General features: G+C 43.9%; 1 protein-coding gene and 1 long non-coding RNA gene across 5 annotated transcripts in view; one reads left to right on the top strand and one right to left on the bottom strand.

Moving 5' to 3' along the window:
* The window catches only part of LOC140530921 (uncharacterized), a 466,876-nt gene that overhangs the window by 77,770 nt on the left and 375,085 nt on the right, over positions 1-14,021 (bottom strand). For 2 of the 4 annotated variants that reach the window (XR_011976167.1, XR_011976166.1), the window contains exons 7-9: positions 9,706-10,237; positions 8,198-8,313; positions 6,805-6,918 (exon numbers count right to left, since the gene is read on the bottom strand). This is a non-coding gene — a long non-coding RNA (uncharacterized lncRNA). Of the gene's footprint in view, positions 1-6,804; positions 6,919-8,197; positions 8,314-9,700; positions 10,238-14,021 lie in introns of all 4 variants that reach the window. The other 2 variants (XR_011976169.1, XR_011976168.1) reach the window with 2 other exon arrangements.
* LOC140531019 (A-kinase anchor protein 9-like) overlaps positions 13,025-14,021 on the top strand; it is a 117,250-nt gene continuing 116,253 nt past the window's right edge. Inside the window, 1 exon segment of the mRNA XM_072650221.1 lies at positions 13,025-13,362. Within this exon segment, the coding sequence (XP_072506322.1) occupies positions 13,315-13,362 (48 nt within the window). The 5' untranslated portion in view covers positions 13,025-13,314.

Raw genomic sequence — 14,021 nt, 5'->3', positions numbered from 1 at the left:
CTAAAATGTGGTTTTGAAATATCTAGCAAAATAAATAAAAATATGATATAACATAAATAATGTTAATTTGTGATTTTCTAAGTCAATATAGATCATGGATTTTGTTCTATTTGAGTCTGACACCACTGATCTAAACTGTCTACATCATAGATTCACACTAATGTAATGATTATCTCTGCAGATGGAAACAACCTATGAAACAAGAAAAAAAATAACCTGATCTTTAGTTGTATTTAAATAGAATGTCCAGAAAGAAGGAAATCTTGTTTCTGTTGTAGTCTGCTATGGTCAGCCAGAATATGGAATACTGTATTTGGTTCTGAGACCCACATTTTAGGAAGGATACTGACAAAACAGATCATATCCAGGAGAGATCAGTCAAGATAGACTAAAGAGTATGCTATAGAAGGATGATTTGAAGAAACAAGGGTGTTAAGATGGAAGAAGAGAGGCCTAGAGAAAGGAGGGAGGGACATGATGGGTATCTTCAGGTATCTGGCTCCAGAGAGCAGTACTAGGAGCACTGGATAGAATCTGCAGAGAAGTACATTGTGACTCAATATAAAGAAAAATTTCCTAGAGATTTCTTAGTCAGATTTGTTGTACAGCCCTGAACACACAGGTCTTTAGAGTTGTATAACTTCTTGTTGGAGGTGGCACAGTAGATAGAGTGCTGCATCTGGAGTCAGGAAGACTTGAGTTCATATCCTGCCTCGCACCTAACTAGCAGTATGGCCCTGGGCAAGTTAACATTTTTCAGTCTTAGTTTCTTCATCTGTAAAATGGGGATAATAGCTTCTATTTCAAAAGATTGTTGTGAGGATCAAATGAATTGATATATATGTATCTATATAAATATATTAAATATATACAATATATAGACATATTTAAAATACTTTATAAACCTTAAAGTACTACAGAAATGCTAACTATTAATATTATTGTCATGCACACATAATTATGAAAAGACTGGTACAGTAGAATGTCAACTCATTAAGGGAAAAGACCGTTACATTTTTGTCTTTATACTTCCAAAGCCTAGCTCAATACTTGGCACACAGGAGGTGCTTAATACATTTTTCTTGAATTGAACTGAATTGAATTAGGGTATGAGTTGAAGTAAATGATTTGAGTTTCCTCCCAACTCTTGGGATCTCTGGTTTATGATCCCCTTCTTGCTAATAATCAGGGATCATAAATTCCCTATAACTTGAGGAAGGCAAGTGATACAGTAGATAAGTACTGGACCAGGAGTTAAGAAAACCTGAGCTCAAATACTGCTTCAGACACTTTATACTTGTATGATCCTGGACATGTCATTTAACTTCTGTTTGCCTCTATTTCTTCAAATGTAAAAGGAAGATAATAATAGCACCTGCCATCATCATTCAGTGGGAGTTTGGAGTATGATAGAAAACAGAGCTGTGACTAGGAATCCTTCTTCCTGAGGCAAAAAAAAATGTTACAGGAAGCACATTTAAGCTTGATTTCAGGAAAATTTTTCCAACTATTAAAGCTGTCCACAATTGAAATGGGTTGCCTCATTTTACTCACTGGAGTTCACAAGCCAAGACTGGATGACCATTTATTTGTCAACAAGTCAAGTTAACAACCATTTATGGAACACTTATTATGAGCCTGGCTTTGCTAAATTGGATAAACTGTTTGGGTATGTTACAAGGGGGACTCATTATGGGTACAGACTAGTCAGTGATTCTGAATTTCTAATAACAAAGTATTATTACAGATTCTTTCTTAAAGGAATACTATAGGAAGATTATTTTTGGTTGCTATGTGAGGGATAGCTTGGAAAGGGGAGATCTCTCCTGGGAACAGAAAGACCAGTTGTAAAATGAGTGTCATAGAGATGATGAAGGCCTGAACAAGAAAAAGAGAGAAATGTGAGTGATGTGGAAGTAGAATTGGCCAAATTTGGTAGTTTAACTAATATGGAGGGAAAGGAAAGGAACGAATCAAGGGGAGACTCTAGGTTTGAAAATCTGGATGACTGATAGACTGGTTGTATCCTAAACAAAAATAGAAATGTTTGGAGAATAGCCTAGTTTAGGGGAAAAGGTCACGAGTTCTGTTTTGGAGGTTCTGAGTTTGGTATGCCAATGGGATATCCCACTGGAAATGCTGAATAGGCCGCTGGTGACAGAGAACTGGAACTCAGGAGAGCCATTAGAGGTGGATTTGGGAATCATCTGCATAGAGGTGATGAGATCACTGAGGGAGCATAGAAAAAGAAAAGAAAAGGTTCCTTAAAGGACACCCATGATTAAGATTACAGGTCTCTTGGTTCTCCTCCTACTCCTGTGGCTGATCCTTTTTAGAATCCTTCGCTGTCTTCTCAAGCACCAAGGTTCTGTCTCTATCTCTTCACTTCTCTTTCTCTCTACTCTATCCCTTAGTGATCTCAACAATTGCTGTAGTTTCAATGATCAAATCAGAGAGATGATTTAAAAAATTTCCCACCATTTGGTTTAGTGCTTTCTGCATATTAAACATTTAATACAAATATTAGTTAAAGAATAGGTGGGAGTGGAATGGTGAAACCAGTTGTCTAGGACAATGATATTAAGTTTACTACCCTGAGAAACTGGTAGAATAGTGGCACCATTAATTAAAAAGAGACAAATCAAGAAGTGGAGCCAGTCAAGAGGAGAAATTTGGAACCTAGAGATCATTTAGTCTAGCTCCCTCATTTTCAAATAAGAAAAGTGAGGGTGAGAATGTTTCCATGACTTTCCCAATATCACATACATAAAAAGGAGGTAGAAGCAACATTGGAATCCAGGTCCTCTGAATCCAGATCCAGCAATTGTTCTGCTGTATGGATAAGTTTGCAGGGTGATAGCCAAGGAGAAATGTTTGTAGTAGGATGGAAATAGTCCATGAGAGATTGCAATGCCATGAAGTTAAAGCAGAAAAGTACAAAATTGGGCAATGATTCTACGCTCCTGGGAATCGTTAGAAACTACCAAATATAAGCCAATCTAATCCAACAAGAACTTAATTAAGTATCTATTATGTGCAAGGAACTGGAGATAGCAAGATGAATTAAAAAAACTTAAATTCTACTGAAGGAAATAGAAACAAGTGGAAGACATAAGTGGGGGAGAGCCAAATACTAGCTCTGAGCACTTGACGTAAATTTTATGAACTGTACGAACATGTTTTGGGGCACAAGATTTTCAATGGTGCGCACCTTGGCTCTTTCCTATGCTAACCAAGACTTTGACTAGCATTAAGAAGGAAGCAATCCAACTCTGTGATTATTCTGTTCCACCATACGTAGCTATCAAGAAGTGAGGAAAACTAGTGTATTCTTTGTTGGATACATAATTAGATGTTCATTCCTTTTGGTCAGACTCTGTGACTCCATTTGGGGTTTTCTTTTTTTTTTTTTTTTTTTTTTTGGTTTTTCTTGAATATTTATTTTTGTTACCGAGAATTTGTTTTTCTTTTTCTTTTTCTTTTTTAATTTTTAACATTTATTTTCACACAATTTTGGGTTACAAATTTTCTCCCCTTTTATCCCCTCCCCCCCCAAACCCGAGCTTTCTAATTGCCCCTGTGACCTATCTGCTCTCTCCTCTATCCTCCCTCCCTGCCTTTGTCTCTGTCTTCTCTTTTGTCCTGTAGAACCAGATAGCTTTCTTGACCCCTTAACCTGTATTTCTTGTTACCCAGTGGTAAGAACATTACATTTGGTCCTAACACTTTGAGTTCCAACCTCCTTAGCTCCCTCCCTCTCCACCCCTTCCCCTTGAAAGACAGGCAATTCAATATAGGCCATATCTGTGTAGTTTTGCAAATGATTTCCATACTAGTTGTGTTGTATAAGACTAACTATATTTCCCTCCATCCTATCCTGTCCCCCTTTACTTCTATTTTCTTATGGTCCTTTCCGTCCCCATGAGTGTCGACCTCGTATTGCATTCTCCTCCCCATGCCCTCCCCTCCATCCTCCCCCCCACCCTGCTTGTGCCCCTGTCCCCCACTCTCCTGTATCATGAGATAGGTTTTCCTATCAAAATGAGTGTGCATTATATTCTTTCCTTTAGTGGAATGTGATGAGAGTAGACCTCATGTTTTTCTCTTGCCTTCCCTCTTTATCCCACCACTAATAAGTCTTTTGCTTGCCTCTTTTATGGGAGATAATTTGCCCCATATAACTTCTCCCTTTCTCCTCCCAATATTTCTCTCTCACTGCTTGATTTCATTTTTTTTTTTAATATATGATCCCATCCTCTTCAATTCACTCTGTGCACTCTGTCTCTATGTATGTGTGCGTGTGTGCATGTGTGTGTGTGTGTACTCCCACCCAGTGCCCAGATACTGAAATGTTTCAAGAGTTATAAATATTGTCTTTCCATGAAAGAATGTAAACAGTTCAACTTTAGTAAGTCCCTTATGATTTCTCTTTGCTGTTTGCCTTCTCATGGTTCTCTTCATTCTTGTGTTAGAAAGTCAAATTTTCTTTCCAGCTCTGGTCTTTTCATCAGGAAAATTTGAAAATCTTCTAATTCATTGAAAGACCATTTTTTCTCCTGAAGTATTATACTCAGTTTTGCTGGGTAGGTGATTCTTGGCTTCAGTCCTAGTTCCTTTGACTTCTGGAATATCCTATTCCATTCCCTTCTATCCCTCAATGTAGAGGGTGCCAGATCTTGTGCTATCCCGATTGTATTTCCACAATACTTGAATTGTTTCTTTCTAGCTGCTTGCAATATTTTCTCTTTCACCTGGGAATTCTGGAATTTGGCCACAATGCTCCTAGGAGTTTCTCTTTTTGGATCTCTTTCATGCAGTGTTCTGCGGATTCCTTGAATATTTATTTTGCCTTCTGGTTCTAGAATCTCAGGGCAGTTTTCCTTGATAATTTCATGGAAGATGATGTCTAGGCTCTTCTTTTGATCATGGTTTTCAGGTAGTCCCAGAATTTTTACATTGTCTCTCCTGATTCTATTTTCCAGGTCAGTTGTTTTTCCAATAAGATATTTCACATTATCTTCCATTTTTCGAATCTGCGCAGTATGTTCCGAGATATCTGTCTTTCTCGAAAAGTCCTTAGCGTCCATCTGTACCATTCCAGTTTTGAAAGATCTATTTTCTTCAGTGAGCTTTTGAATCTCCTTTTCCATTTGGTTAATTCTGCTTTTGAAAGCATTCTTCTCCTCATTGGCCCCTTGCACCTCCCTTGCCAGCTGAGTTAGGCTAGTTCTCAAGGTGCCAATTTCTTCAAGATTTTTTTGGTTCTCCTTTAGCAGGGAGCTGATCTGCTTTTCATGCTTCTCCCTCATCCCTCTCATTTCCCTTCCCAGTCTTTCCTCCACCTCTTTATCTTGATTTTCAAAATTCCTCTTGAGCTCTTCCATGGCCCGAGCCCATTGGGTCGGCTGGGACACAGAATCCTCAATTTCTGTGTCTTTGCCTGATGGCAAGCATTGTTCCTCCCCATCAGAAAGGTAGGGAGGAAGTGTCTTTTCTCCGATAAAGTACCTTTCAATAGTTTTATTTCTTTTCCCTTTTCTTGGCATTTTCTCCAACCAGTGTCCTGACCTCTGAATGTTCTCCTTACACTCACCTCGCCTACTGGTCCTCCCAGCCAGCGTTTGGGGACTGAGATTCAAATGCTGCTTCCCGCCTTAGGATTTTTGGCGGGGGCAGGGCTGCTATTCAGTGTGGGAATTAAGTTCAGGTGGTCAGGGGCAGGTCCGCCTCTCAGGCACAGTTCCCTCTGGGGGTTTACGCACAGACCTTCCACAATGGATCCAGGCTCCCCCCCTTTTGGGGAGCCCCCGTCCGCAGCCGCCTCTCAGCCCCCACTTCCTGGGAGGGCCTGAGCCATGGGGGCACCCCACTCCCCTCTCAACCCGCCAAAGAGATTCTCTCACCCACCCCCGTCAGTCACCTGTTGGTGGGGAGGCCCGTACCGCTGCTGAAGATCCCCCCTCCAGAGCCCTCTCAGATCTGTGCCTGTCCGATCCACGGCTGCCGCCGCCGCAGATCCGGGCTGGGCTCCGCGTCTGCAGCGCTACGGACCTTTTGCGAGAGGTTTACAGGTCCCTCTGGGGGTGGGGGGACCCGCGTGGCCGCTGGAGATCCCGTCCTGTAGCCCTCTCAGATCTCTTCCCCTCGGTGTTGCGGCCGCGGTAGGGCCGCAATCCGCTCCCCGTCCCGGCGCCCAGTCGGTGGCGCAAAGGACCCCCCCCATGAAAGGTCCGCAGGTCTCTCCGGAGCAGAAATCTCCCTCGCTCCAATACTCCGTGGTCTCTGGGTGCAGAATTTGCCCTGGCTTGGTCCCCTCTAGCCGTTCTGTGGTTTGTGTGTTCAGAGCTATGTGTATATGCGTCTTTCTACTTCGCCATCTTGGCACCGCCCCCCATTTGGGGTTTTCTTGGCAAAGATACTGGAGTGGTTTGCCATTTCCTTCTCCAGCTCATTTGGCAGGTGAGGAAACTGAGGCAAACAAGGTTAAGTGACTTGCCCAGAGTCCCAGTTAGTAAATATCTGAGGTGAGATTTGAACTTGGGAAGATGAGGCTTTCTGACTCCAGGTTCTATCCATTTTTCCACCTAGCTGCCCCAAATTAGATAGCAGCATGTAATAAATACTAGGTCATTTCCAGCTTTAAGGAGTCTGACTCAGTACTAGTTAGCATTTTTATTACTGACTTCTATAATGGAATAAAGAGGTTGCTGACTAAATATGCCAGTGGGTGGGGTGGCATGGCGAGGCACCTTATAATTCTGGATTAACATTTTTAAAAACTCAACAAATTATAGAAGTACTTACGATACAGATGTGACAAGATGGCATCAGGATTATTCATTCACCCAGGCAGGAACAATTTACAATGTGGACTCGTGACATCCACAAGTCAAGGAAGAGGTTTTTGGTGCAAACAATCTGGGTGTTTACAGAAATCACAAGATAAGTGAGTCAATAAAATAGGGTTGTGTCTTTAAAAAAATCAACTAGGCTATCCAAACGGGAAGTTAGAAGGTCGGAGCCCCAAGATAATCTTGTTAAGTATTTATTTTGTCCTTACTCGAAAGCTGTCAGATCTGGTGACCTGCTAACTTAAATGAGATATGGAGGACTTGGGGAGAATCCAGGGGACAGAAATGATAAAAGGTTCTCTTTGGGCCCAAGAGAATAAAGGCCCCCAAATCTAAAGCAATGGGTAGAAGGTGAAAAGGGGAAATATTGCATTATTATATTATATTTTGGGGGGGAGGCAATCAAGGTTAAGAGACTTGCCCAAGGTCACACAGCTAATAAATGTCTGAGGTCAAATTTGAACTTGGGTCTTCCTGACTCCAACAATGAATTACTTTAAGGGGAAATAATTCTAATTATCCAAAAGGTGAATGGGCCACCACAGGAGGGAGTGGAACCTGCTTCTTTCCTACCTCCCTCCCCTTCAACACCTCCCCTTGGGAGTCATTCAGGTAAATGACCACTTGGAGGGGAACACTTGTGACCTTGAGGTCACATGTGGCCCTGTAGATCCTCAAGTACAGCTCTTTGACTGAATCCAAACTTCACAGAACAAATCCCCTTAATAAAAGGATTTGTTCTGTGAAACTTGGACTCAGTCAAAAAGCCACACTTAGGAACCTAGAAGGCCACATGTGACCTCAAGGTCACAGGTTCCCCACCCCTAATTTGGGGAATCAATAAACATTTATCAGCTGTTGACTCTGTGCCAGTCACTGTTCTAAGAGTAGAAGGTTCAAAAAAAGATTTAAAAAAATCTCTGCTCTCAAAGTCACAGTATGTTTAGAGGGAATTTCTTAGACCACTCTTTGTCAGTTCTATCAACTAAATGATATTGTTTGGGTTATAGGTACAGGTTGGACTAAAAGGCCTCTGAAGTCTCTCCCAGCTCTGGGAGTCTGTAATTCTAGGACTTAAATTTGTGACAACTGAATGATACAGAGAGGGTGATCATAATGACTCAGAAGAAAAATAAATAAATAATGTGATTTGTAATGCTGTATATACTTAGCATAAAGTTCTATATCCAAAGGGATGTGTGATTTCACTGGTAAGGGAGCTCCATCAATGCAGACTGACCCATATCAAAACCCTTCATGTCTCAGTAGCTAGTTTCATGAATTGTTGTGATAAAATAATGTACTTGATGGCTTACCTTTGAATAAGAAACCTCTTTCAGACTCACCTGACATGGTTTTCTGCTAACAGGTGGTTGCCAGGTCATGCTCTAAGCCTTTCCACTTTGTCAGGCCTTGCAGAACTTGTTTCCCACTGCCACATTCTTTGAGAATCCGAGGCTTCCTGCATGTCATGAGAGGGACTTTATTGGAGTAGGCTCTGTATACTCAAGACAGCATGGTATAGTGGATAGACAGCTAGCCTTGAAATCAAGAAGACCCGGATTCAAGTACCATGTTTATCTCACATTTGTTGTGTGACTCTGGATAAGTCACTTCTCACTTTCCCATGAAACTGTCTAAGACTTTAATTGTCCAGGAATCTTCTAAAAGGATGATATCATTGGTGAAAAAAATTGTTCTAACTTTATAAAGGATTTTCAAATTTGTTATTAAGATTTTAAAGATATTTTAAAGATTTATTAAAGATACTGAGGTGATCTTGAAGACATTTGTATGTAATTTATTTTATAAACAATAAGCTGGCATTATCCAACTAAAGATATAATGCACAACAAGTAGGTTCCTTTGTAAAGTGCCTTTAGAAATTTTATTGTTAAAAACAAACAATAATAGCTAATATTTATGTGGCACTGGAAGGTTGCAGAATACTATATGTGCTGTTTCACTTGATCCTCATAACGACTCCTGCCTTGCAAGATAAACACTATTATTAGCTCCTGTTTACCTCAGTTTTCTCTTCTGTAAAATGAGCTGGAGAAGGAAATGGCAAACCACTCTGGCATCTCTGCCAAGAAAACCCCAAGTGGGCCCACAAAGCATCAGGCATGACTGAAAAACAACTGAATGATAATTTAAAAAATCCAAGGTTGAAAATGGATAAGGGACTTGCCCAGGGTCACACAGCCAGCATGAGGCTGGAACAGGATTTGAACCCAGGTCTTTCTGATTCCAAGCTTAGCTCTCTGTCCATTATGCCACATGACTTTAAACAAAAAACTAATTTTGCTGAGAATAAGATCCAGTGCACCCTATCTTCATTAATGTCAGATCAGGTTGATACTGAAGGAAGCATAAATCTATTAAGACATTAAGTTAATTTTTAAAAGCTTTTCACAATTTAAACAGAGAATTACCAAAAAGTAACATCATATAGTTGGAACCTAGCACACAAGTAATTTTCATTTCAAAAACATTTCCAGAGTGAGATGGAAAGAACACAGAACTGGAAGTCAAGAGGTCTGGATTCTGGACTTTTAGCAATGTAAGTATAATCTTTCTGGGTCAGTTTCCTCATCTGTAAAAGGAGAAAGTAGGATCAGATGATCTTTGAGGTTCCTCTGAATTATAAAGGTCTACCATTCTACTCCTTGCATGTCACATGCCCCTGAACTGGTAAGTTTCAAACATGGAACAAAAAAATAAATAAACAATTTGAAACTAAAGATCAAAAAACCCCTCCCAGGTTAGGCCTGTTTTTGCAGCATGAAGAGATCTGACTGGTTTACTCCCTTAATAAAAAAGAATTAAAAATTTTTTAAAAAACCCACCTTACCCATGTTCAAGTCAAGAGGCTGAGGTTGGAGCGTAGAGCTGCTGACACACTTACACGCTCGGTTTTGAAACACATGTATCACAATCAGGGCTCTTGCTTGTTCCTTTGTTTGATTTCATCTGCATTTCTTGGACCCCTCCTTTTCCAGACTGCTGACCTTTCATGCGCCCTCCTAGGATGTCTCAGACTACCAGACCTTCAGCACAAGACAGGGTCCTTCAAGGTAACATTGGAGACCCTTCTCACTTTTTGTATGACATTTCTCTGAGGCTGAAGGTATTGTTCAGCCCAGGAATACATACATACATAAATATGTAGGTATATACATATATACATGTGCATTACATATATATATATTGTGTTTGTGTGTGTATGTGAGGGTGGGGAGGAAAGGAGAATGGTAGTAGGAGGGAACTGGAAGATGGGGAGAATTACATTAGAGGAGGGATGAGGTGAAAGGTTTGTCCAGGAGGTTGAGTTCAACTGGTCTTCATTGAGTATTTGCTATTTGCATGACAATACCATAGGGATCCTGGGGGAAAAACACAGAGATGAGTAAAACTCCTGTTTCAATGCTTAAAAAGCTTACATTTTTATTAGAAACTGGTTTACTTGGTTTCTGTTCCACTCAGAAGACCTTAGGGCTTAACCTAGTTATGAAACTGAGGCTTGTGGTATGGGGACCTTTCTAAATCTCAGCATAAAGGAGGAGCATAAGGGTGTGCCCACAGGGGACTGAGTTCCTTTCATTCACCCAGTTTCTTCATGGGTAAAATGCAGGAATTTTTAAGGTCCTTTCCAGGACCTTAGGTCAACCCTTAGTTCACCCCCTTCACTACTAAAATCTTCAGAGACACTCTCCTTTCCCAGGAGAGTAAGGGCATGGCAAAGAGCTGGCTGGAGGTTCCTTTCTCCCCCAGGTGAAAGAGCAGGGAGATTTATAGTCAGAGAATGATAACATTTAGTAAGCATTTCCTATGTGCAAAGCACTGTTCAGAATTCTGGGAACCAAAAGATAAAAGCAAGACAGACATTCCTATCTCTCAGGAACTCAAATTCTACTAGGGCAAATTTAACACATGCACAGGTAAGAATATACAAAGCAGGGAGTAAAGAAATGGGGTAAGAGAACAGCCACATAAAGTGGTACAGGATAACTGTGAGGTAATAGCTGGGGAGAATGAGAGGGGGCTTAAGAAGGAGGTTGTATTCATCCTTCATTGCTGAAGAAGACCATGCCATCAGAGAAATAATGACATGACTTGCACTTGACTTTGTTTTGAGTGAGGGAAGGCTATGCAAGGTCACCAGCCTCACTTCTCCTCCAGAGCCATCTGAATCCAGTGACCTGATATTCATCAGGATGACTGGAGATGACCCAGGATGCACTGAGAGATCTTGGCCAGCATCTATGCAAGTACTCACTCAGGAAATGCCCACTCATTGAATAGACCTGTTTAAGAAGTAGTCAGGGCATGGCCCCTTCAATGAGGTCAAGAAAAAGAAAGACATCAGGCTGGGTGAGAAACACTCTTAAGCAAGGATGGAGGAAAAGAAGTTGAGAAAGGAATGCATCCCAGTCATAGAAGTCAGACTGTGCTGGGAGAGGCTTTCCAGACGAATCAGACTCATCTCAGACTTTTGGAACATCTTTTTCTTAAAGTCTCAGCTAAGCTGCCACCCTATACCTGACATCTCCCCCATTCTTCTGACCCCCAGATGTTACTGTGCCCACTTGCTTCAAATTACTTCCAAATCTACCACCCCTAATTGGCTCCTCAACTGTCTTTGAGCTCTCCTTTGCCTCCTTTCCCTTCTACCTTGCCTTAGTTACCTAAGGACATGTGGAAGAGGAACTCTGGGTGTAATGGAAAGATTCAGAACCAGAGAACCGAGATTTCAATCTCAGTTCTGCAACCTGTGTAACCTTGGACAGGTCAGCTAGCCCAAGCTTCAGTTTCCTTATCCATAAAATGAAGAGGATGGCCTATATGGCCTCAAATATTGAGATTTTAATCACTGATGTTGCAGTGCCTGCTGTATTTATAGATACAGATATATATAGATCTCTTTCTCTGTATATATATACGTACATATATATGCATATATATATATATATACATATACTGCTAATATTTATATAGTCCCTACTATGTGTCAGGCACTGTCTTAAGCACTTACAATCATTATCTCATTTGATCCTCACAACAACCCTGGGAGGGAAGTGCTATTACTATCTCCATAAAAGATAAGTTATTTTGAAAGCTGAAGGAGAAGTTTGGGATCATTTCTTACAGGGGTTCTTAATCTGGGGTCCATGAAATTGTTTTATTTTAATTAACTATTTCAGTATGTAAGTGGGAATTCAATATAATAAGTATTTCAATTCTACTGGTTTCCTTTGTAATCCTATGCATTTTATTGTATGCATTTAAAAACAGCATTTCGAGAAGGGATCCATAGGCTTCAGCAGCCAGTCACAGGAGATTACGACACAAGAAAGTCCAACCCCCTTCATTTTAGAAGGGAGGGAACTGAGGTCCTGAAAGTTCAAGGGATTTACGTTAAAGGGATTTCTTAAATCCAGGACGTTAGAATTTAGAAGCCTAGAAAGGCCAACCTTCCTTCTCGTTACAGATCGGGGAGCACGAGGCTCGCGGATGCCACCTCGGGGGCCCGAGGCTCGCGGATGCCAGGGGTTAGAACCCAGAGGCTCCGTTCCCGAGGTCCAGAGCTGTGTCTTGACCTCCACACTGGCTCTCCAAGGTCTCCAAGCCCAAATCCAGGGCTGTCTCCACGGGTCCATCGTTGGGCCCAAGTTTGAATAAAGCCACCCAATACGGGCGCTTCAGGGCCAGAACGTAATCCTGCTCTCCAAGCAGAGAGTGAGCACACTTTAAACCACTAGGCAGTATTCCTGGGTTCGAATCCTGCCTCTCCCTGCTCCTCATTGCCTGCGGGGACTTCTGCTGGCCTCAGTTTCCCCATCCGTGAGATGGGGGAGGCGGTTGCAGGGCCCTTTTCCATGCTGTTGATCATCCTCCCATTTTCGGTTGGTCCACAATGGTTTGCCCGGAGTATCTCCCCCTGGAGCACCCGGGCTGACCTGCCATTTGGGCGCACCCCCTCCCCGCCCCCCAGCGCGTAGCCCAAGGCCAGACGCCACGAGGTGTGCCCTTCATCTAGGCTGCTTGGCTTGACCTAGCTGCCAGGTAGGCTGGTCTCCATCCCCCGAGGCCCGGGAAGGCGGGAGTGGGGGGGCGGGGAGAGGGCCCGGCACGCGGCGGGGGGCCTGGGGGTGGGGCCTGGAACGCGGCGGGGGGCTCAGGGGGCGGGGCTCTCGGCGCACCTGCCCGAACCCTTGTCCACGGCGACTGCGCGAACGTTCTCCTGCCCCTTCTCCCGCCCTCCGCCTCAGTGTTTCCGTGGAGACGAGGATGGCGGCTACGCCGGACGCGGTCCTCCCGTGAGCCGGCGTGGAGAGTTGGCGCGGGGCCGGTGGCCGAGCACTGCGGTGCCCAGTCCCGGCCCACCGAGACGTCAGTCTCAATCAGACCTTTCCCTTCTCTTTCCCTCCCTCCCTGTCCCTCTTCCTTCCCAGCGCAAGCCATGGAGGACGAGGAGCGGCAGAAGAAGCTGATCCGCGGCAAGGCTTTGGTAAGCCTGGCCCTTCCCGGGGAGGGCGGGGAGGTGGAAGCCCGGGGCGAGAGCGGGGCTGGGCTCGGGCCCTGCTCCCAGCGCGAGGTGGCGGGGAAGGGCGCTGTCTTGGCAGCGGGGGGTCGCTGGGCCGCCCCTTGGGGCTGGGCTCCCCGGTGCCTGCGCCCCGCATCGCGCCAGCTGCGGACCCCGGCCCGGGGGAGCCTTCCTGAGACCCGGCTTTTGTCTCCTCCTCGGTGGTTTTCTGCCGATTTCCCACCTTGGGGAAGGCGGAAAAGCGGGGCGGGGTCTTGTCTGCTCCCTGTGCCCCCCAGATTGCGGTGTCTTTTGTCTTCTCTCCCTTTCTCCCCTGGGCCCCCCCCCCCACGCACGCAGCTGAGGTGCAGGTTTGGACAGGTGGGCTCCTTCCTTTCCTCCCTGCACAGTCGCAGGGGGGCCCCCACCCCGGGTTTGGCGCTGGTGGACAGCGGGATGGGCCTGTGACAGCTGTCCGGGGACGGCCCTGCGCAGCTATGTCCTGAAGGTGCCACGAGTGCCAGCTGTGAAATCCTGCAGGGAAGGGGGGCGTGTGTTCAGGAGAGGGGTGACCTCTCTTCTCGCTCTTGACGTTTGCAGTTCTTTGTGGTGGGAAGGGGGCTAGCGGCCTTGAGGTGAACGGA

This window comes from Notamacropus eugenii, chromosome 3, assembly GCF_028372415.1.
Source record: "Notamacropus eugenii isolate mMacEug1 chromosome 3, mMacEug1.pri_v2, whole genome shotgun sequence".
In the NCBI taxonomy this organism is placed as follows: Eukaryota; Metazoa; Chordata; class Mammalia; order Diprotodontia; family Macropodidae; genus Notamacropus; species Notamacropus eugenii.
Note: the sequence above shows the minus strand (reverse complement) of the source record. Positions and strands in the feature narration are given on the sequence as shown.